The sequence below is a fragment of the Alternaria dauci genome, chromosome 1 (genome assembly GCF_042100115.1).
Source record: "Alternaria dauci strain A2016 chromosome 1, whole genome shotgun sequence".
NCBI lineage: Eukaryota > Fungi > Ascomycota > Dothideomycetes > Pleosporales > Pleosporaceae > Alternaria > Alternaria dauci.
This window is the reverse complement of record NC_091272.1, coordinates 2,607,129-2,629,596: the sequence shown is the minus strand read 5'-3', so window position 1 is coordinate 2,629,596 and position 22,468 is coordinate 2,607,129. Positions and strand designations below refer to the sequence as shown.

Here is a 22,468-nt window from a genome sequence, read left to right as displayed (position 1 = left end):
ATTTCAAGACTACTTGTTAAGCTTAGATTTAATGTCGTTAATGTCCGCACGATAGGACTATTCATAGTAAATATCTTTTCTCGCAGATAAGTTGGTTATTTCTAGCCTGTTCTGGCAAAGGAAATAAGAGTCAAGTCGCCTTCGTAGATCCTGGAAGACTGCTCTTGGACGAAACCATCCATACATCTTACTAATACCCACATGTTTCGTGAGCTTACTAGTCAGTGAATCATACAGCTACACATCAAGCATCAAACGAGCAAATAGTGTAGTAAAGCATGATGCACAAGCTAGACATACACATCACCCATTCGCACGCACTATAGTATCTACAAAGCCATCATCTTCCTATCTCTCTAACTGGAGCATTTTCGCTAAATGTGAGAAGAGCAAAACAACGCCTATCAAATGCAAAGTTACTCCCCCATCCTTCGTCATAACATGCCAAAACCTTTTTCGAAAACCGCCCAGAAAAAAGTTTTCCCAGGCTAGCACCTGAGTCTAATAAAGTCATTTGAACATGGACCGCGGCAAGCTCCGGGTCCTCCTGAAAGGGGGTAATCGTTGAAGAAGCGAAAGGACATATGGTAACAAACGGAATCTTCGTGATGTGAAATGATGCAATACAAAAACAAAAGTCTCTCCTAGCATCCAAGGGACACATGAAAGGTAGATTGGTATCAAATTGTGGCCATGAGAGAGGGGTATCCGGTAATGTTGAGAAGTCGTAAGCTTCATGTGATGTAAGCGTCTCGTCTTCCTATTGGGGATGGGTGGTAGATTGAGATGGAGGCGTAGATAGGAGCGCGGTTCCTATGGTAATGAGAGCAATCAGGAGTCATAAGATGCTGCATGCATTGCCAGAGGACCTGTCAATATATTGTCAGCTAGTGGTACGAGATCAAACGCCTATCGAGTCCATCTTTTTGAACATGTAAGCTTCGGGCAACTTATGCATGTCACTTTCGTCATACTGATCAGCGCACAAGGGATGAGGTACCTGTCATTGCGGCGACCATGCTGCACGACGACGGGACGGTCAGCGTTATGCTCGTGCCATGCAAGGGGCATATGTGCGCGAGGTTCCTTGGGCCGGGATCTGACGTGGTGTGGATACAGGATGCAGACAATAAAGAAGGTGAGTGCTTACCATCGTTGTCCGCGGATCCTGCCAATCCACGAGTACACAATCTTGAGGCGCTCGCGGACCCGCTCAGTCTGCAACAACACGTATTTTTCCTCTTCCACGATTGGCACTACAGAAGCAAACCAATACGGGAAGATTGCGGGGTCCTCGGGTGGTTCGCCGTAAACCTGGATGATGCGTTCGCGAAGCCAGGGCGCACTGGCTTCTCTCATCTCTCGTACAAATGCTGTGCAACTATCAAGTAATTGTTGCGTAGATAACGTCTCGATCGCAACTTCCGTAGGGAGTTGGGTTTGAGGGTGGTCGCGGAAGAATGCTTCCGCGTAATCTCGCGCCATAGTTGTCTCACGCTGCTCCAGAATAGCTTCCTCGGCAAGAGAAACGTCCTCAACACGCTCGATGCGGCTTACGTTGTACCCATCAAGTAAGCCGTGAGCCCTTACTTTGAACCGTCCGATGCCGCGTGTTTCAATAAAGCTACGCCCATCGCGCAGTAGCTCGTAATTGACAATCTCAAGTAGCGTTCCATACTCCAGGAACGGGGTCGGGCCAAGATCGCCTTGAGGTGCATGCGTGCGATTGTACATGACCATGCCGAATTGTCTGTTACCTTCGATGACGCGCCGCATCATCAATCGATAGCGAGGCTCAAAGACATGGAGGAATGTCGGCATAGAGGGCAGCGACAGTGTACAGATGAAGAGTGGAACGTTCAAGACGTTGTCTCCCGCCTGCTCTTCCGCCTTGAGAGCATCAGCACGAGCACTCACCAGATCCGGGCAAAGTCCATTCAACAAAGAGTTGAGTATGACATTGCTATGTTGATTCTGTAGGGAAGCAGGAACATGCAAGCCTCTTCGACAGAAAGGGCAAATGCTACTGTGGTCCATAACGCGAGCGAGGCAGCGACGGCAAAATGTATGACCACACGATGTTGTTGTTGGGTCCAGCATCAGGTTGTAACAGACGAGGCAGTCTAACTCCTTGTGGATTACGTCGCGTAAGCGTTCCATGAGCGTGATGTCAAGATGCTCGTAATGGTCCCCGCTTGCCGATAGTGACTGGTAGTGGACTTCGGAAGTGTACCGGAGTTTGCCCATTTCAGCCATGGTAAACGTGGACACGAGGCGCCCTCCATGCAGTTCCTCTTGATGTCCATGATAGCTAGGCTTTTCCTTCTCTTTCTCATCCAAGGGTGAATCTTCATGCTGGGGTACCTCGACGAGGAGTGTCGGAGTATCTTCCGCAGATGGCCTGTGCTCAATTATCTCAGCCTTTATGAGGTCCATCAACTTGGTCAACGTCACGTCGACAGAGCACTCAGCAGAAGCGTGTTCGGCCCCACAGCCCATCAGGGGGCAGGAAATTCCCACAAGGCGATCCGGTGTGTTTGGATATGATATGTTGGTACGAGGTTGTGGAGGAGGCAGACAGCCGCGACAAACAGTGTGACCGCAAGGCAGGGTGACTGGGGTACTCAGAGGTTTCGAGCATCGTGGGCACTGGACTAGGCGAACCATCTGTCGGGCGTCACAGTGGGCGTCCAAGGCTATCGCCTCCGAAGCCTCTGCCGAGCGCTCATCGTCGCACATGAAGGCCTGTGCAGGAAACTGAGGCTCAAAGGAATGCCCGACGCTTTCGACGATGGAGCACCCTTTTGTCCGTTGGCGATTCATGTAGATTCGCTATGTTGTGCAATGGCGCCGGCAGCCATGTACAGTCGCAAGCCTGTCGGTGGGGGGTGGGATTGTGGGTTTGGTTGGTCGTGGAGTGAGTGCGCACGGCAGGTGTGCAGGGCTGGGCAAGGAGGGAGGGCGGCAGTCGAGTCGGGCAGCGAGGTTGCGTATCTCGAAGATAGTTAAACCTTCAGAACAGGCAAAAAATGTGCCAACACGTCTTCACGGAACGCTCGATTCTTCCGGAAGCTGAGACGAGGGCTGATCAGCAACGCGCGTGCTGATGCAGGGACGGGTGACGACGGAGACTGCCGAAGGACGATGGTATTATCTTGGGCAGACAAAGTCAGGATATATACAAGCACGCGAGGTGGCAACGCAGGTGTTCGCGGAATGGCGAGGGGTGGTAGAGTCTAGTAGTAGTAGAGCGCAGAGCGGACAAGGGCCATGTTGGAGAGAGAACAACTTGAAGTGGTCATCCATGCTGGACGGATGGTCAAAGATCGGCGATGTTGCTCTGCGCCCCGTACCAGTCATGGGAGGCTGCAGTCGATTGCTGTGTCAGCTCTGGGGTACTCGGATCGAGAGAAAAGCCCGTCATCGGCTCGCCGGGCAAGGCCAATCCTGTGCCAGCTCGATATAAAAAACTCGGCACGGTCCACCCGCAGACGACGTCCAGCAGTGAAAGACGACTCAAACCTTGCTTGTTCCCACACCAGATGCGCCTCGAACCGGTATCCCGAGGACTGGGACGACTGCCGCGGGCCATTGGTTGCGCCGCGTATCCGAGGAGCAAAAGCCAGAGTAGTCATCATTGATTTCGGCCAATGCCAACATGCCCAAAGGCGAGCAGCAAAACGTCTGCCAAGCCCATTTCTCTGTTCTTATCCGCATCGCAGCCGCGCGAGCCCCACGCACGAGCGTACTGTGTCAACATATCTGGCATGTGCTGCGAGACGTCTAGTGTTCGGCGGTATACATGTACACGAAGCGCGAGGATGAGGTCAAATCGTCATACATTGAGAATCAAAGCACTACGCAGCCAATCAGAGCCCGGACCCGCTTGAACCCGCGTCTGACCCAGGGCTGCCAAACGTCAATCCCATGATTTTCCCATGTGTACACACACTTGCGCCGGAACGAACTAGCTTACTGCCGAACGAAGACCCTGCACATCCCCCCCCCTAAGGGTCCGATTGTCGTGACGACTTGCATTCGCATTCCTGCCACCGCCCTCCAGGGTGGTGCTTGTGTCTTGCCTCTCACTCATTCTGCAAGCCACAACGCCGCGCACCTGCTCTTTTGGAAGCCGCGGTTCCAAAAGCCATCTTTCACGCTTTGAGAAATTTTCTTTGGTTCAACGTCACTTGATGCTCGTTATCCCTGGCTGCCATGCCAGTCTCGCCAAACGTGACCAAATACAGCACTAGACTAGTGACATGCTTTCTCGGCAAGCCACCCAAAACGTACCAGGGAACTCCATATGCAAAAGGAAACTCTCCATGCACGCTTTCCTTCGGCTCCACCAACATAGACCATGACTACTGTACATTGACATCCCTGTACATAACGCTCCTCAACGCCCATTTCCGAAACCTCGAATTCATTTTCGCGAACACCAGTTCACGATGTCCTAAGTGCACCAGTCGTCGCGTCCTGGTCTGCCTCTGAGCTGACATCTGACTCGCTGCTCGATTCGTCTTCCTGGTCATCTTCTTCCTCTAGCACAATCTGCTCGAGAACTCGCTTGTCGAACAGGTCTAGCATGAACCGGCATGCCGGAAGGCGGAAGTGGTGTGCTTCTAATATCTGCATCACCTTGTGGAAGATTGCAGTCTTACTAAACCCAGGTGCTTTCCTAGCTTTGATTCTATGCCGCATGCATTAGCTCGTGAACTTGACCTCTCGTTTAGGGGACTACTTACGCCTGTAGGTCATTTGCTGCCTTTTTAGCAAGCACCGTATTACCCAAGTCAGTCGCAAGCTTCAGGATACGCGCGTTTACTGGGTCTCTGTCGGTGACGGCAACCTTGATTTCGGCATTGGGATTCCAGCTCATGTCCTCCGCCTGGGCAACCCAGGGCGTTATCTATAATGTATTAGATCATAGACCGAGACGAAAAAGAAAAACTGGTACTGACCGCAAAGAGCTTGTTGAAGTTTAACGGTAGGCAAAATCCTAGTGCCTCGCCAGAGTCGTTGACGACGCCGTCCCAACCATATTCGAGCAGGATTTCCTGGCCGTGTAGGCTTCGAGAGATCAGGCCCAACACGTAGAAGGCTGTACCTCTGAGCGACATGACTTCTGACTGCTCGGCAATCTGCACGACCCACTTGACCACATCCGAGTTTTCAAGGAAGGGCGCACCTAATTCCATCGAGCCGACGTTGCCAACTGCCCACAAGCAGCCTTTGACCTTGAGTATGATTTCGGGATCGTCGTCCTCTGATGCAAAGTCCCGAATGGTCGCTGCAAACTCGTCAAAATGCCCTTTCTGCTTGAGCAGCTTGCATCCTTCCTTGGTCCTCGTCAGTTCTCGGTAGAAGTGTGGTGGCACAAGACCATAATCGGTTGGTTCAGGCGTGTCGTCGTACGTCAACTGAGTCGACGGCTTGTCGGGTATGTCCGCAAGTGCGCGAGCCATCGAGGCCTCGATCAAAGCCACGTAAGTATCGTTTCTTCCCAGGAACCAGTCATCCATCTCTCTCGTGATGTAATCCAGTCCGTCCAGATAGTGGTAGCCTACCGAAGTTGAGAGGAACCGAAGTAACAGCGGAGCACCAATCTCTCCCAAATGATCCAACGCCGGACGGCATTTGACTACAAACTCCAGTGACTCTTTTTGGTTGCAAGCCTCTTCTAATATTTTGATTGCGACCTCACAGACTTCCACGTCCGGATCATAAAGCTGCGTTACAAGCAACCTGATGGCCCATTCCGCTACACTAGTAGAGCTACTCGTCCCCATGGGCTTCGTTGCATATTTGCGCAACAATCTAGTTGCGAAGATTCGAATTTCTTTGGAGCATGATGTCATGGCTTTAGAGATGATGAGGCGTAAATGACCGTCCAAGGTGTAGTCCATGTTACTCAGAAGAGTCCGAATCAAATCGTCGCGATCATTGAGCTCAACGATATGGTAGAACATATTGATCACTCTCCATCTTTCCAATATATGGATACCTCGGGCGTCCTTGGTTAGAGCACCCAGGAGCGCAAAGTAGCCACCGGTAAGTGTCTCATTCATACGATCCGTCTGGAATATGGGGGATTCAGACGTCAGACCGCTCATCCGGTCGAAATGAGATAAGCACTCGGCAAGCTGACGGATAAATTTACTCTCTGACAAGTATTTGACACCCTCGGGGTTCTGCAGAAGGCTCTGCATCAGGGCGCACCCGGCTCGTACGTATCGTTGGTTTGGTTTGGTGTTTTTGATCTCAGAGAAACGATACTTGAAAGGGCGGTAGAAACCCAGGACGCGATGGATGAACTTGGTTACTTTGATAGCCTCGTCCAAACGTTTAGGATTGAGCAGCGGACCTTCGATTATGTTTAGAATGAGATCCCACTTCCATTTCGTGAACGTGACCGTGTTTAACACTTGCGTTTCGACCATTAAATTGCGAAATTGAGCCTCGTCCACCTGCATGGCGGCTTGTAACTTTGCCGCATGGTCAGTTTGTCTAGTTGTCGAGGTACTATCGGACAACGCGATGCTTTTAGGAGTACCCAGAGATGTAGGTCCGGATCGATATAGAGTTCGGTTGATACTGTCCACTTGATATATGGTACCGATCGCGACAAAACGGTCTTCAGAGTCGAAACGCGCTGCTGAATGAAGAAGCTGCGGGAGCACCTGGAGCTGCGCGCTCCATGATGGGGGCAGCAATTCATTCGCCATCTTCAAAACTTCGCCAATCAGCAATGTTGTCTTGCGCTTCAACGGCAAAGTCAAAAAATCTTCTTCAGCTTGTAGTAGTGCTGGCATCAGCCCAGCATGCAGAAATGCTGCCAGAACTACAGAAACGTAATGGTCTAACAGACTCCACTTGGTAGTGTCACCTTCAGCGCTGTTGGAAGACGAAGCATCTTTGATCTGCTGATTCTTCAGATTTGTAACGCGACCATACGTAGTCAACCGCCGGCCAGCAAGGAAAGATGAAGACCAAGAGGGAGGTTTGATCCGGAGGAGGTCGAATAGTAGTTCCAAGATGATGTTCCGGACGTGGGGGGTAGGGATTTGTAAGGACCAAAGTAAGGATCGGAGGGGAAGAAAGTTGTTCATGGATAGTGTGAGCAGCCCAGGCCAGCTCCGGAGTAAGGATGCAATGACTTTGGCGTTAACCTTCAATTTCTCTTCGTGCAAATGTCCATGAGTCGTGTTTGCATCGGTGAACATGGCAAAGGGTGCTTCCAATTCGCGCCCAGACCGTAGAAAGCGACGCCTTCTAGGGGTGTCCAGCAGGTAGAGGAATGAAGTGCCAACACTCTCGGCGGCGTGGTAGCTCCCTTCTCCCAAAGCATCAGCCAGAGCGCCCATGCCTCCTGCTGCCACCAGAAGAGATGGTTTCCGGACAAGGATCTCGGCTAGAGTCAACGTTGCAATGTTCCTCAATCGGTCTTCTGCATGCTCGGCCACTGCGACGATGATACGAACCACGGCGCGAGCAATTTCCTCAACACCTCCTTTGACATCAAGGAAAGCACGGACAAACTTCAGTGCTTGCTCGCGCTCCACACTAGCTTTGGACTCTTTTACTAGTGACAGAATGACAAGATGATCTGTGTGAAGAGCGCGTACAATTCGAAGAGACTTGCGATCAGTGAAGGCATAGCGCATGACTCGATATGCCGCTGCAACAACTTCACGGCTGTCGCTCAGGAGCATGGTTTGCATTCGTAACCCGAATATGGACCAGGCCAAGTCGTACTTCAGCGTAGGGTGTCGCTTGAACAGGAGGACCAGAGAGTTGGCTCTCTCTACATAGTATTCCGGCTGCATGCCCTGAACTTCCAGAGCCTGCAATATCTCAGCCAGAACAAATGTTGGCGACTCCGTCTCCTCCTCTTCTCCTACTTCTTTCTGGACGATGTGCCGCGACGGCGAGCGTGAGAGGTTTCGACGGAACAGATATGAAAGTCTGCTCTGGGGGTCTGCTGGCGGTGATTTGACTTCTTTTGCTCTCTGTTTCTCCGCAGCCAAGCCAGACTGCAATTGGGCGAGTTTTCTGTTCGATATGTTGAGCTGCTCCTCGACCTGTAACCGCTGGTTCTTGCTGTCTTTTGCGTTCTTTGCGTTGAGTGCCTCGAGCAGGTTCTCCGATCCAATCTTGATCTTGGTCTCCTTCTCGATCTGGTCCTGCAGCTCTGCCTGCCTCTGCTCGGACGTGGTTCCGTCATTGTCGCCCACGGTGATTGCATGCATGTCGAATTCAGGACGTATTCGGCCGTCCTGAGACGTCGAGGGCCGCATCAGGGCGGTGTTGAAGCTGCCAGGGCCCGTGTTGGCAGTTGCATACGAGGCATACGAGGCCTGGCCGCCCCGCGAGCTGGCCATGCCGACCGACGACGCTGAGCGGCCATCTCTACTCGTCGTGGGCGCAAGGAGAGCGGTCTGGTCGGCGGCATCGGCCTGTGTGTTTGCGGAGCGAGCTGATGGCGTCATGAGCGCGCCTTAACCGTGTTCCCGCCAACCGCATCGCATGTCTGTCTTTCGGCGGTGCCCTCTTGCCGCATGAGCAATTCGCGGGCACAGGTGAAGTCGTCGCCGTGGCGGTGCCTGGCCCAAAGCGGGAGTGTGGCCAAGGTTCGGGGAAGGAGCGGCTGTGGCAGGGGCCAGGGCGTGTGGGGCTGGTGTAGTGACGGTGTCTGGTGGGAGTGAATGGTGCATGTCGCGTTGCGGGCAGCGGCCGCCCAAGGGACGTGCATATTTCCCTACCCTGGTACGGCGGAGCTCGCGTCCAGATGCACCGTACGGCTTTGCAGTGTGCGGCATTGCACCTCACCACACCATGGCCTGATACCGCGCCGAATGCCATGTGCCGACAATCCACAGACCCGTAGTCCCATTGTGCCGACTGCATGCTTGGGCGGGGAGCTGTTCTGATGCTGTCACGTGCACGCTTCACGCCGCGATCCAGGGCCTCTTCCCTCGACCGGAGCTCGCCGATGGCCATGTCAACGAATCGAAACGCGTTCTCGCCGCCTCTTTGCCGGCGGTCCATAGCTTGCTCGCGCCTCAATCGCAAACTGCTCCTCTACAGTTCGGTGTCCTCCGCGTGCCGTCCATCAGATAAGGCGCCGTTTCACAAGTATATCTAGCTTTGATCGCCCTTTTTGATAACTTCATCCATCTACTTACCCTCCAGCTTCACATTGACCACCTACCTACCTTCGTCCCCAGCCCTTATCTCAAGCACGTTAGGCTATTGTTGCAATCTCAACAGCTTCGTTCGCCATGTCTCAGCTTAGTTATGCCCGCTACGGAAAGGACAATGTCCGCCTCTACAAGGTCGATAAGGACCCCAACACCGGCATCCACAAGGTTGTTGAGCAGACAGTCTGCGTTTTACTCGAGGGAGATATCGAGACCTCGTACGCCTTCGCGCCGCAGTATTAGCATAACATACATTGACAAGCTGCAGCTACACCAAGGCAGACAACTCTGTCGTAGTTGCGACCGACACGCAAAAGCAGACAACATACATCCTCGCAAAACAAAACCCCATCGACCCGCCCGAGCAATTCGCTGCCATTATTGGCGACCACTTTGTCAAGACCTACCCTCACATTCACGCCGCACACGTCAAGATCATTCAGCACCGATGGACGCGCATGACCATCGACGGAAAAGCCCACCCACACTCCTTCTTCCGCGACGGTGAAGAGATCCGCGTAGTCGAATCAGTAACTCGCGAGAACGAGGGTGTCTCTATTCGGTCCAAGATTGAGAAGCTCCTTGTGCTGAAGAGCACAGGTTCAGCATTCCATGGCTTTCACCGTGACGAGTACACGCGCCTACCCGAGACATGGGACCGTATTTTGAGCACAGAGATTGAGGCTGGATGGCAATGGAAGTTGTTCAAGAACCTAGATGAGGCCAAGGCCGTCGACTTCAATGCTGCATGGAAGGCGGCAAGAGACATTACTCTCAAGGTCTTTGCAGAGGATGAAAGCGCCAGTGTACAGGCGACTATGTACAAAATGTGCGACCTGATCCTAGCCGCTGTGCCCCAGGTCGAAGCTGTGGACTATGCGCTGCCCAACAAGCACTACTTTGAAATTGGTAAGTTGTGTCAAGTTCCATCTCCTCCCATCAAGTTGCTAACATGACGCCAGACCTCTCATGGCACAAGGGAATCAAGAACACTGGCAAGGATGCCACTGTCTTCGCTCCTCAATCAGACCCCAACGGCCTCATTCAGTGCACTGTCACCCGCAAGGGCACCAAGTCGAAGCTGTAGATACAACAGCATGTTCAGGTTACACTTTTGGTTTCTTGTACATTTCTTTCGGTTACCAAGTGACTTTCGAGGGGATGATTGTCGAGCGAGAGTAGAACATTATACCACATTTTCTTTCTGTTAGAGGGGACGATCGAGAGTAGAACACTTATGATGCGAGTAGAAGGAATTCAAGCTTTCGCTCGCTACCTTCTTTGAACCCCTATGCATGTGATGTGAGGGTGCATGGTCGATCCATTTGGTAGAACTCCAGATGCATTAAGCATACCTCTTCTCATGCCCACTGCAATTCGACGAACCATGGGATAGCTTGAGGTTGTTTTCCACGTCTTGCTGCTGGATGATTTGAGTAGAACGGCCATTAGAGTATTCTTGCAGCGCTAGTGGTCGTTCTACTCAAACCATCCAGCAGCAAGACGTGGAAAGCAATCAACTAGGCCCAGGAGGCAACCAAATCGAGACTTGGCTCAAGCCCTGCAATTTAGATTTACATGTCTTATACACACCCAATTCATGGTATATCTTCTCTTCCTCTGTGCTCACCCCCTCGTCATGATACTGGCGCCTCGGGAGCCTGTGTTTTCGCTTCCGCAAACGTCCTCTTGACATCTTCATGCTCAATTATACTCTGTCCACCACCATTCGCCACTTGCAAGAAGTTCTCCTTGTAAGGATGCGCCCTGCCCTCAAACGTCTTCAACCTCGCCAGCCTGTCCCTCCGTAACCGATTCTTCGGCAACATGCCGCTAACGGCCTTTCTCAGCACTTCTCCGCCTCCCCACTTGGCCATCATCCTGTCCATGGAGAGTTCTTTGAGGGAGCCGGGTCGGGTCGTGTGTGTGCGGTAGAGTTTCTGGAAGCGCTTCTTGCCGGTGGTATGTAGCTGGGAACAGTTTGTAGCTACGACGTAGTCACCGCAGTCGGTAGAGGGGTCGAAGATGGGCTTGTGCTTTCCCATGAGGGTCAGGGCTATGGCAGAGGCGACGCGGCCAAGCGCGCGTGGGTCGGAGCCGATATCGAGGTGGTGCCATGAGCGGGCGTAGGCCAGGCGCGTCTATACAACGGTTTTAGTTCTGTAACCTAATATAGAGTAGAACATATCGTCGAGGAGACAGTGGCAGCGATCATGGAGATCATGGGATGCGGAGGTCCGATGGAATACACACCTTTCCAATTACTTGCGACATGGCGGGCTACGAGGTCAATGCCCTAAAAGCCGACCCTGGTTGAGCAATGGGAGGGTTTGAAGTCTGAAGCTCCCCGACGACGATGAGGGCGAAGCTGCAAGCGCTATTGGTTGACTGGTCGGCGTGCAGTGAAGGTTGATGCCAAGCCTGAGATCCAACATTTCCAATGTCACGTGGGTATCTGATAAGATAAGCGTCCGATGCCAGATGCATCCATGAATGTTCTGCGGGGATTCGGGCCTGGATTTCAAAGCGACAGACGGCAAAGCCGCATGCTCACGACTTGACCTTTCTACTAATAGCACAAAGCTTTGCGCAGGATTACAGTTGAATTCACACCTTCCAAGATGACTGTTCCATCGTTTGAGACCATCTTCGCGGTGCCAATGACTTGCCAGTCATGCATCAACGACATTGAAGGTTCTCTGCAGCAGTTGAGTGGTACGAGCGGTCCCCACGCACGTCATTCAGCTTCTAACACGAATAGGTATCACCAAAGTCACTGCCAACCTCAAAGATCAACTAGTATCTATTGAGGGCACAGCAGCCCCATCGGCAATCGTTGAAGCTATCCAAGCTACTGGTCGTGATGCAATTCTAAGAGGATCTGGAAAATCAGACAGTATGCATGCTCCGTCTGAGTGGAGATTTTGTATGTGTTATGATTCTGACATTGGAGCAGGCGCCGCGGTTTGCATTCTAGAATCGCATGCACCACATGTCGAGAACAAAGTTCGCGGGCTCGTGCGCATGGTTGAAGTGGCTCCAAGTATGACCATCATCGACCTGAGCATACGAGGATTATCGCCTGGAACATACCATGCAACTGTTCGCGAATCTGGTAATATATCCGACGGCCCTGAATCTACCGGCGCCATCTGGGAATATCAAAAGGCCAAGCAGGAGGGCAAGCCGTGTCGAGGCATCTTTGGAACCGTTCAGGTAGGGAAGGGTGGAGTGGGATCTGTGTTCCTGGACAAGCCTATCCACATCTGGGAGATGATCGGACGCAGCATCGTGGTTGCGAGAGAGCAAGACGGCAAGGTATGCGAAACCCGCTAGTTGATCCAAGATCTACTCTGACCTTGCACAGTTTGACAAGAACGATGCGGATACGCTAGTGGGTGTCATTGCACGCAGCGCTGGTGTTTGGGACAGTGAGTGCTCTTGGTGCCCCACGTGTTCTGCTTCTGGCAGTTCGTGTGCTTTGGAACGGCTGTATGCTAATGGCTGTTTGCAGACGACAAGACAGTATGTTCGTGTTCCGGAAAGACGGTGTGGCAGGAGAGAGAGGAGCAGCGCGACCGTGGGATGCTATGAGTTCAAGACAGTCCAAGATAGTCCAAGAAGCCCCAAAGTGCCGTCGAAATGCCGTGTTGGTCTGGTGAGGAGAGATAACTCATGCACCTTGAAATCTAGGCCGAAACTAGGACTGCGCGAACACGGACTTTGCGAGGCCTGGCATAGTCATGCGTTCATGCCTGAGAAAAGCTAGGCGGGCGGATGGGTGGCTGCGCGGAACAAATGCTCACGTGGCTGTCTCAGTCGGAGCTTTTGCATGTTACAAACCTCAAACGCCATCACTCGATGATCGTACGGGGCCAGCTGGCAGAGGTCCGCTGCTGGCAGACGGCGTCACGACGTCAGGCTCCGGTTTCCTTCGGAAGCGCTGGAGAAGATGGTTAGGCTCTCAGGGCATCGGAGGCGGTGGTGTCATGCTGCAATGGGCTGGGTTGAGGCGTCTTGGACTGGCGCGTAGCGCTGTGGCTCTCGGCCTTCACAGTGCAGGGGTCCAATCAGCGTGGCGGTCGCCGTGTCGGCCAAGGCTTGTCTCTCAAACGCGCTGGACCTCAGATTTGGTCTCCCCGCCAGTAGCCCTCCTGCAACCGCCCGCCAAATTCCCACCGTGTCCCTGTCTCCTCCAAGTACCGCCCTCGAAACCTCCTCCTCTCCCTCTCTCCTTCCCGAACGGCTTCCCAACTGTGCCTTAATTCCCACACCTGTACGATCGTTTACTCCCCCGCGCAACACTCCGGATACCTGTGTACCTCGACGACCCTAATAGCCAGCACCCACCACCGCTGCCGCACTGTAATCCACCACGTCGCACACACCCACAAGCCCCGGTGGCTACGCTATAATCTGGCCGAATTGAGACGAGCACTTTGGGCAGTTTGCGTCTGACCCGGAACGCGACCCCTCGTTCCACGGTGGAGTGCTAGGAGAGGCTTGACGACACCATACTGCCGGGTAACAAGTGAAGACCACTCGTCATGTCTCTGAAGCAGGTGCGCGCTTTCCTCCTGCATCTAGTCGCTCCTTCCGAGTTCAATTGCTAACAGATGGCGTAGGAAATCGAAACCTGGGTGGCAGCCCTCGCCAGCTACGACAACAACGAGTTCGACGTCGCATTGAAGGTCTTTGACCAGATCTCCGACACCTCCAAGATTCTGTTCAACTGCGGCGTGATCCATGCCACTCTCGGCGAGCATGAGAAGGCGGTAAGTCGGGCATGACGGCTCAAGCGCTGCGAGCACGTGCTGACAGCTCTACAGGTCGATTGTTACCAGCGCGCTGTGCGTCTGGACCAGTACCTCGCCGTCGCATACTTCCAACAGGGCGTGTCAAACTTCCTCATGGGTGATTTTGAGGAAGCCCTCGCCAATTTCAACGACACCCTCCTCTACCTACGCGGAAACAACAACATCGATTATGAGCAATTGGGCCTGAAGTTCAAGCTATACTCTTGCGAAGTGCTCTTCAACCGCGGCCTCTGCTACATCTACCTCCAGCAGAGGGACGCAGGTCTACAGGATCTGTCCTTCGCGGCCAAAGAGAAGGTGGTGCCCGACCACGATGTCATTGACGAGGCCATCCGGGAGGAAGCCGAGGGCTACACCGTCTTCTCCATCCCCGTCGGTATCGTCTACCGCCCCAATGAAGCAAAGGTCAAGAACTTGAAAACAAAAGACTACCTTGGAAAGGCTCGTCTTGTCGCTGCGTCAGACCGGGCCAATGCCTTCACTGGCTTTGCTGGTGCTGAGATCAAGAAGGGAGGGCAGGCGGCAAAAGACGATAGGACTGAAGACAAGATCTCCTACGCTGCGACCAACCTGGTCAAACCAGAGCTTCAGAGCAGAGCCCGCCAGCAGTCAGAGCCGCCGATGAACCGTAACATGTTCCCACCTACACCGCCACCGGAGGCAGACAGGAGGTCTGGTGACAGGCGATCTGGTGGAGAGCGGAGACCTACTGCCGATGCTCCCATGAGCCGCGCGCAGTCTGTACGGGGTGGCGGTCCTAAGCCTCAGCCTCTGAACCTCGGACGAGCTGCCTTCGACCAACAAAGCAGCAACGAGCCCCCTCGCCGCCAGCCAACGCAACGCTCCGCCTCAGAGCGACCACCACCAAGCCGCTCAGAGTCAACACGAGACCGAGGACAACGCGATCAGCGAGACCAGCGGGATCGCGACTACAGGCCGCGACGTCGTGGATCTGATGACGATATCATCGATGACTACTACGATAACGACGCATACCCGCCTGCCCGTTCAAGTCGTGGCGCATACACTCGCTCAAAACAGAGCAGGCGACCAGCTTACATTGAAGAAGAGGAAGAAGACGATTACGACGGCAGTGATCTTGATGATGCTGAGTTTGAGATGATGTCCCGCTCGAAGTCTAGGAGACGATCGCCTGCCCGCTCCACCAGATCGGGTGGTAGCAACCGCGGTACAGGTGGCAAGATCAGAGTCAAGGTTCACTCCAGTGATACGCGCTATGTCTTTATCAACCCGGATCAACTCATTACCGAATTCTGGCAACAGATTCGCGAGAAGTTTGGTGTGCGCAACAAGTTCAAGGTGGAATTCAAGGATGATGGCGATATGATCACCATGGCCGACCAAGACGACCTTGATATGGCCATTCAGACGGCGAAGAGCGTTGCTAGGAAGGAAGGCAGCGATATGGCGAAGATGGAGGTAAGTTTCACAACACGTTCAACTCCAAGACCATGCACTGATCACTTTACTAGGTTTGGGTTAGAGAAGTATAGACTAGAGATACCCCAGCATCACGCATATTTACGAACGACATACTATTTCCTTATTATCTCTTCGGACGCATGTCGACTGCTTCGGCGTCCTCGATCTGCTAGCGTTCAAATTTTGCTGTAATTGTAGCGAGCATAATTGCTGGTTTTCACTAGCATGCATGAACCCATGTACACTCTTTTTTTCACAGCCGGACTGTTGATCCGCTATTCAGAGTCGGCTTTGCATGTACAGATAGCTTAATCGGATGTTATGAATGAACAGCTACTACGAATGATCGGTTTCTTATCCATGCAAATGTTCTTCGAACCATGTGCATTGTTAGTATGCAGAGTACCTGCAGTAGACGATCGCATGCAGTAGGGCCTTCTGCATGCGCCACCGGCGCGTCGAAGTACCAACAACCAGGTTCGCAGACCAACAATCGAGTTACCCTGCTGCGCCGCATGCTAACTAATTCTTGACGCCACCGTGCCGTATGGATGCAATATGCCAAGTACGAATCAAACATCGCTAGTGGAGTTTACCAACTGCTCCAAAGTCAACACAGGCTGCTTTGTTCGACTGACTGGCGCCTACAATGACAACAGACAACTTCCGAGCGCCGAGGCACACTTCACGATAGCCAAACGATACCGTCCGCCAACAGCCCGATCATAGCGTATCTGTATACGCCACGCGTATACCTCTCATACGCCAGCTACGCGCCCGATAGAGATTCACCGGATGGATTCGGATGGCTGATCCCATATCCGCTTCCTCGACTTTTCGCTTATCGTGGAAAAGCAAATGCTCTGTCAAGAACTCACACTACACTCGCACCAGCCCACAGGAGTTCCAGTCCGACACTTGGCGCGCGCCATCGCTGATACGAATGACAATGGTAAATGATGCTGAGCAAACCAAGGAGGCGATGTGAAACCGTGGTCAAGCTGGGAACTGTGTCTCAGGAAAAGGGAAAGAAAAAGAAAGAAACTTGCAGGACAGCTCGATCCGTAATGTCTGTAGCTAAGCATTCTGTGACAGCAAGACAGTGCTTGGTGTGTTCCAGTCGTGTGGGTTACAGAACGGTCATACGCGTCGATACAGGTGAGGCGCATCGTGTTTCAGATTACCAGGTATCCTGGAATGACGTCGAGAGGGGTATGGAATGAGACTGGCTATCAAAAAGTCTAGTTGAGATTGCTCCAGAGAAAGAAAAAATCGTAGTTGTTGTACATAACGTTCCATGATCGTCTAATGGCCCCAGTCATAGGTCGCATTCCGACCTTGGTTTCACACCATTGGGTATGCTATCCGTGCCTGAACGCCATTTTGAATGCTCTTTCCAAGGTGAAGGTTCCTTTTTTGTACATGGCATCAAGGCTCGTCCAAGGCCTGCGATGGCCGCTCGCATTTGCCGCCTCGCTGCCGCAGCGCCGGCGCATTCTCCATTTGTGTTGAGATGGATTTAGATTTACGCAGGGAGTAGGATCTCAGCCCAGCTGCTGTGCAGGAACGTTACGCCAATCTGTACGCCATTGTTAGCACTCGTCTTGGCTTCAGTTCTCCTTCTTGTATGTCGTGCTCTGACTCCCTCCGATATCTCTCACCGTCCAGGGTATCTTACAGCGAACAGCCCCGCAGCAGTTACAATACTCCTGTTCTCCTTGCTTGTAAAGGCCGAAATAGTGCTAGACGCAAAGCTGGGCTCGTTGAGAGTACGGCCTTTGCCTATCATGTGCTTGGGTGGCATTGTTGCGGTGGTGGGTGGGAAGCTGCGCAATTTGTCAATCTCGGAAAGTGTTGGCTTCTATTTCGCGGGGCTCGTACGATATGTAGGTTGCGGTTTTGGCGGAGTTGTGTCGTGAGGTTGGTGTCGATGCGCTTCGGTGATGGTGTTTTTTGGTCGGCAGGGTCGAGCGTCATCACAACTTGATTATGTAAGGCATCTGGAGCTGCATGATCCATAGCATCAGTCTTGCATCTCATTTCACAACATCCTAGTATATCTAGCATAGGAAAGCACCACTGCAGATGTAAAAAAGATACAAATAGCATAACATCGTACTATTACAAGTTGATCAGGGCACGACTGAGCCTACCACCGAAACTACGCCCTCTACTAGCCATGTCGTTTATTCTGGCCTGCCACTCAGTCGCATAATGAACGAATACATTTGATAACCCCGTGTGCCGAATCAGATATCCGCTATGCAAAGGACACCCGAGAAGAAGTTGAACGCCGTGAATGCATGTCTGTAAGCCTCAAAGTGAGACCAGACTAAATATCAGGAAATGGAAAAAAGCATGCTCATAGAGGGTCGCCGCCATCAGGATTCTCGGCACCAAAGATATACAGCCCGAGTGACCTACTCCTTCTTGCTTGCCAGGATACTGTATTGACCACCGCAACCAGCCCATACAAGTTTCGTGTCGCGCACGGCGGTATTGTCAATCAAAGTCGGGACCTCGATTTCGTCATCAGTACCCTGACCCGTCTGAAAGTTCACCGAGAAACCCCATGAGTAGGCCTTGCCGGCCTCGTCAATGACGATGGAGTGTTCAGGGCCGCATGCGCCAGTGACAATGTTCTTGAGGTCAGGAAGGGGTGTCGGCTGTACAACAATCTTCGCCTTGCCGTTGTTCTTCAGCACCTTGCTCTCATCCGTCTCGGCATCAAGCTGGGAAGGAGGGAGGCCGGTCTGTGAACCATCGCAGCGACCCCAGACGAGCACTTGGCCATCTTTGGTGATGGCCAGGTTGTGATGCGAGCCTGCGTCCAGTGTATGAACACCCTTGCCCTCCAAGCTGTGTACAATTTTGGGTTGTAGGACGCTGGCATCGTCTGCACCAGCATTCTCAGTGTAACCAGTCTCGCAGTAGTTGTTCGCCCCCCAACCCCAGACGTGCCCGTCTTCTGCAATTGCAAGACCGTGGTAGTCACCGGATGCGATGTGCGTAATGCGTTGGCTGTGCTTCTTGATGGAGGTATCGTGGAAACCAACCTTGCTCGGCTGCAAAGCTTGAACGAGGTTGCGTTCGGTGACACGACGGCCAAGCTGGTTTTGCTGGCCATTACCCCAAGCCCATACATGGTGGTCTTTGTCGAGCGCGTAGACATGGTTGGTACCGCACACAATCTGAGTAACCTTCTTTATGCTGTCAATGTACACGGGCCGAGGTGCCGTCTTGTTGTCGGTAGCGAACCCCATGATGCCTTCGTTCTTTCGGAACGTGCCCCATCCGTAAACGGCGCCCTCGGTAGTGAGGGCAAAGGAGCAACTATCACCGGCAGCGACGTCGACAAAGGTGGTGTCTTCAGGGAAAAACTCGGCGGGCACAGGCGCTGGTGTAGCCTCAGCCTCATTCAAGCCGCCAGTCTCATCTTCGGAATCAGAGTCGGAATCGTCCGCATCGAGATCGCGCATCTTGACGTTGGCGTTGGATGTGTCACGCCCGAGAGCGTCGTTGTCGTTGACACCCCATGTCAGGATTTGGTTGTCCTTTGTTAGGGCGACAACGTGCATGCCGCCAGTAGCGATCTTGACAACATTCATGTTGGACAGAATCTCGTTGTAACGCGGTCGCTTCACGTCGATAGCCTTCTTTGTCGCACCAAGGCCGAGCTCACCAGAAGCGCCTTCGCCAAAGACGAACACCTTCAAAGGTTCAGTGTAGCGGATCGAGTTGATCTCTGTCTTCTTGCCCTTGGCGCGGCGCGGCCCCTTGGGGTTTGGGATCAGAGCCGGATTGATCTTCTCGGCCTCTAGCTCTGGCGTTGTAGCCTTTGACGTGGCTTTCGACGCAGTCTTGGGTGCAGCCTTTGCGCGCTCGACCTTTGGCTTCTTCACAGCGGGCGCGGGCGCGTCTTCGACCTCAGGTTCGCTTTCTTCGTCCTTTTTGCGCTTCGTCGTCTTCTTGGGCGCGGCTTTGGGCTCGGGCGCGGGGGTTTCGGTCTTCTTTGCGCGACTGCGTCCAGTAGCTGTGGTCTTCTTAGCAGCTGGCCCTATTTGGGACGCGTTGATCTTACGCTTTTGTGGTGCTGCTTCGACTTCCTCGGTGTCGCCATCAGCCATTTCGACATCTTCGGCTTCTTCAACCTCTTCGGCTATGCCATTGGCAACAGGCGCGTCTTCGGTCTTCTTTGCGCCTCTTCTCGGGACTGCGAGGTTGGTTAGTGGTGGCCTGGTTCCCTTGGGTGAGCGTGACGTACTGGCGCCATTCACTTTGGCCTCTTTGGCATCTTTCTTCTCAGCGGGCTTTGCGCTCGCAGAACGGGAAGCTCTAGCCATCTTGCGCGACACGAACGAGAGCTGATGCGCGTGAAAAGTGTTTGGGTGGAGAGTTGTTGTGAGGTGGCTGGTGTTGTCGTGTATAGAAAAATGTTGAACTGTATCTGGCCAGCATGGCGCTAGGCTCTACATGGACCAGCTCGCTGCAACCACGGCCCGTCAACCATTCATCGCATACGTCACTGCCTGATTGGCTGACCGTCGGCTGTTCACCGTCTGATACTCACAACATCTAGTGTCGTCCGTCTCATCGACATTGCAACGCCTTCTGCTGCTTTCACTCACTGCTTTGACGTATCGTGTCCCGGTCTTTGTTGTTCGTCACCAGAATTCGTCCAGCCATCCCCAGTACCTAGATGGTCGCCTGATACAACCGCAGTTCGCGAAAGGGGCAAGGAGCACAGCAGCTTGTCTTTCAACATGTTTCACAGATCTATTGTTCTTTATGCGCTTCTGAAAGGAATCTCCTGCGTCCAGCCTGAGGCGCCGTCTCCCAAAGCAGCTCCCCTGCGTGACCTACCATGGGCGCAACTTAACTTCCTGCATACCACTGATATCCATGGGTGGTGGGGAGGCCATCTACAAGAGTAAGTTGCCGAAAACGCCTTCGCCTGAAGTGTACTATCTTGATGCAAAGTCGATCTGACAAACTGCAGGGCGTCGTTTTCGTCTGATTGGGGCGACTATGTCTCCTTCGCTCAGCACATGCGTGACAAAGCAGACGCGGATGGATCGGACTTCCTCCTTGTAGACACTGGAGACAGAGTAGAGGGAAACGCTATCTACGATTCCTCTAAACCTCGAGGAAAGTTAGTGAAGTCCCGCATTGATTACACGTGGAATGTATACTGACTCCGTGCGCCAATATGTAGGTTTACCTACGAGATAGCCAAAGAACAAAGCATTGATCTGATCTGTTCCGGGAACCACGAACTTTATAAAGCAAATACTGCCGAGGGAGAGTACTTCCATACAGTTCCTGACTTCAAAGACAACTACTTGGCTTCCAATCTAGATATCTATAATCCCAAGACTGGGAAACTTGAGCCACTCGCACCGCGCTTCAAGAAATTCACTACTAAAAATCAGGGCATACGCATCCTAGCTTTTGGATTCATCTTCGACTTTACAGGCAACGCAAACAACACTGTTATCCAGAGAGTCGAAGACACGGTGCGTGAAGAGTGGTTCAAGGAAGCTCTCAAAGATCAAGACCTCGACCTGATCATCGTCTTTGGCCATGTTGATATCCGTTCCGAGGAGTATGCATTGCTATTTTCTACTATCCGTTCCCTGCACTGGGACACACCTATCCAGTTTTTCGGAGGTCATACACACATCCGTGATTACAAGATCTTTGACGCCAAGGCTGCTGCTCTCGAAAGTGGGCGGTATATGGAGACGCTCGGCTTTGCGTCTATCAGTGGTCTCAGTACCCGTGGTACGAAAGACAGAGCGCCCGCACTCCAGAGCTCAAAGCTCACCTTCTCCCGTCGATATATTGACAACAATCTTTACTCGATGCAACACCACAGCGGAAAGGACGCCAAAACGTTCGTAACTGACCATGGGAAGAAAGTTTCCAGGGCGATCGGCGAAGCTAGAGCATCTCTCGGCCTTGGAAAAGTATATGGCTGTGCGCCACAAGATCTTTGGATCAGTCGCCGCCCATATCCGCATAACGAGAGTATCTTCACCTGGATTGAGGAACAGCTACTACCTCAGACTATCGAGAAATCTGATCGCATTCAGAATGGCAAGAAGGCGTTTGTGATCACCAACACCGGTGCAATCCGTTTTGACATTTTCAAGGGAGCCTTTACCAAGGACACGAAGTTCCTAGTCTCGCCGTTCACCAGTGGGATCCGGTATATCAAGGACGTACCTTACAAAGCCGCCAGCCAAGTGATCAAACTTCTGAACAATGAAGGCCCTATTATGTTGGCCATGATGGAAAGCAACGCATTCCTGCAGCCCCCAGAGGTTTTAGCAGCACGGTCTCGACAGCACATGCTCACATCTTTCGACTCTACTTTCGCTGGCTTCCATGAAGGCCAAACACCTCTCCATGACATGGATGAGCCAAAACCTTTCCCGGGTTATACCACCAAAGATGATGCCGGCGCAGATGGTGATGATACGGTTCATGAGCCCATCGCCTTCTACAATGTCCCCAACTGCATCCAGTCAGCTGTTGGCTTCGATCGATCAGGAGGCAAAGTTCAAGAACCAGAAACCGTCGATCTTATGTATAACCAGTTCATTGAGAAATGGATATTGCTGGCGCTTGAGTACTTGGGTGCGCAGCGTGGGCTGGAGGATACTGAGGCGTTTGACAATGAGAAAAGCTTCACAGATATCATGACAGAGTGGGTGGAGGAACACTGGGGTAGTGAGGGTAAGGAATGTTAGAAACGATCAAGGACTGGGTTTTTTCTGCTCTGTCCGTCAGGTAGATGTTGTTATTCCACGCTCTGCACAAGCGCCTACGCGTGGAACTACGTCCGCGCGGGCTAGCGGCTCTCATTATAGTCAGGCATTTCCTGTCTCTGCAGACTTCCAGATCGTGCATGGAAGAAGATCTAGTTCAACCCAATATGCTTTGCCCGATAAAACGCCTCGCGATGATAAAGTATGCCGTTCCAAAACTCCAAATTGTCTG

At 52.6% G+C, this 22,468-nt stretch overlaps 8 protein-coding genes across 8 annotated transcripts; 4 read left to right on the top strand and 4 right to left on the bottom strand.

The window, feature by feature from the left end:
• Window positions 1-838: 838 nt before the first annotated feature.
• On the bottom strand, window positions 839-1,740 carry ACET3X_000809 (uncharacterized protein; the record flags this gene model as incomplete). Its single annotated transcript, XM_069448146.1, has 2 exons — window positions 839-869; window positions 1,151-1,740. The coding sequence occupies 2 exons, from the start codon at window positions 1,738-1,740 to the stop codon at window positions 839-841; spliced, it is 621 nt and encodes a 206-aa protein (XP_069311051.1).
• A 2,706-nt stretch (window positions 1,741-4,446) lies between these two features.
• Window positions 4,447-8,492, bottom strand: ACET3X_000808 (uncharacterized protein; the record flags this gene model as incomplete). The annotated part of the gene is made up of 3 exons (XM_069448145.1): window positions 4,447-4,693; window positions 4,749-4,912; window positions 4,965-8,492. The coding sequence occupies 3 exons, from the start codon at window positions 8,490-8,492 to the stop codon at window positions 4,447-4,449; spliced, it is 3,939 nt and encodes a 1,312-aa protein (XP_069311050.1).
• Window positions 8,493-9,102: 610 nt separating this feature from the next.
• Window positions 9,103-10,455, top strand: ACET3X_000807 (uncharacterized protein). The gene is made up of 3 exons (XM_069448144.1): window positions 9,103-9,421; window positions 9,472-10,112; window positions 10,166-10,455. The coding sequence occupies exons 1-3, from the start codon at window positions 9,285-9,287 to the stop codon at window positions 10,288-10,290; spliced, it is 903 nt and encodes a 300-aa protein (XP_069311049.1). The 5' UTR covers window positions 9,103-9,284; the 3' UTR covers window positions 10,291-10,455.
• A 385-nt stretch (window positions 10,456-10,840) lies between these two features.
• On the bottom strand, window positions 10,841-11,477 carry ACET3X_000806 (mitochondrial 54S ribosomal protein uL13m; the record flags this gene model as incomplete). The annotated part of the gene is made up of 2 exons (XM_069448143.1): window positions 10,841-11,344; window positions 11,457-11,477. 2 exons carry the CDS (start codon window positions 11,475-11,477, stop codon window positions 10,841-10,843), a joined length of 525 nt encoding a protein of 174 aa, XP_069311048.1.
• Window positions 11,478-11,824: 347 nt separating this feature from the next.
• On the top strand, window positions 11,825-12,797 carry ACET3X_000805 (uncharacterized protein; the record flags this gene model as incomplete). The annotated part of the gene is made up of 5 exons (XM_069448142.1): window positions 11,825-11,918; window positions 11,965-12,099; window positions 12,160-12,521; window positions 12,571-12,634; window positions 12,718-12,797. 5 exons carry the CDS (start codon window positions 11,825-11,827, stop codon window positions 12,795-12,797), a joined length of 735 nt encoding a protein of 244 aa, XP_069311047.1.
• A 953-nt stretch (window positions 12,798-13,750) lies between these two features.
• Window positions 13,751-15,534, top strand: ACET3X_000804 (uncharacterized protein; the record flags this gene model as incomplete). The annotated part of the gene is made up of 4 exons (XM_069448141.1): window positions 13,751-13,765; window positions 13,829-13,978; window positions 14,033-15,460; window positions 15,514-15,534. 4 exons carry the CDS (start codon window positions 13,751-13,753, stop codon window positions 15,532-15,534), a joined length of 1,614 nt encoding a protein of 537 aa, XP_069311046.1.
• A 2,062-nt stretch (window positions 15,535-17,596) lies between these two features.
• Window positions 17,597-19,884, bottom strand: ACET3X_000803 (uncharacterized protein). The gene is made up of 3 exons (XM_069448139.1): window positions 19,728-19,884; window positions 19,545-19,676; window positions 17,597-19,496 (listed from the first exon to the last, which is right to left on the bottom strand). The coding sequence occupies exons 1-3, from the start codon at window positions 19,804-19,806 to the stop codon at window positions 17,884-17,886; spliced, it is 1,824 nt and encodes a 607-aa protein (XP_069311045.1). The 5' UTR covers window positions 19,807-19,884; the 3' UTR covers window positions 17,597-17,883.
• A 342-nt stretch (window positions 19,885-20,226) lies between these two features.
• ACET3X_000802 (uncharacterized protein) lies at window positions 20,227-22,218 on the top strand (the record flags this gene model as incomplete). The annotated part of the gene is made up of 3 exons (XM_069448138.1): window positions 20,227-20,393; window positions 20,463-20,615; window positions 20,679-22,218. 3 exons carry the CDS (start codon window positions 20,227-20,229, stop codon window positions 22,216-22,218), a joined length of 1,860 nt encoding a protein of 619 aa, XP_069311044.1.
• Between the last annotated feature and the right edge of the window lie 250 nt (window positions 22,219-22,468).

Excerpts from the sequence above, each read along its gene's own strand:
- ACET3X_000803 (XM_069448139.1), bottom strand. The coding sequence starts at position 19,806 with ATGGCTAGAGCTTCCCGTTCTGCGAGCGCAAAGCCCGCTGAGAAGAAA. Across the intron at positions 19,677-19,727 it reads GGCCAAAGTGAATGGCGCCA|TCCCGAGAAGAGGCGCAAAG; the intron begins GTACGTCACGCT and ends CCAACCTCGCAG. Across the intron at positions 19,497-19,544 it reads CGAAGCAGCACCACAAAAGC|CTACTGGACGCAGTCGCGCA; the intron begins GTAAGATCAACG and ends AGAAGACCACAG.
- ACET3X_000807 (XM_069448144.1), top strand. The coding sequence starts at position 9,285 with ATGTCTCAGCTTAGTTATGCCCGCTACGGAAAGGACAATGTCCGCCTC. Across the intron at positions 9,422-9,471 it reads GAGGGAGATATCGAGACCTC|CTACACCAAGGCAGACAACT; the intron begins GTACGCCTTCGC and ends GACAAGCTGCAG. Across the intron at positions 10,113-10,165 it reads CAAGCACTACTTTGAAATTG|ACCTCTCATGGCACAAGGGA; the intron begins GTAAGTTGTGTC and ends ACATGACGCCAG.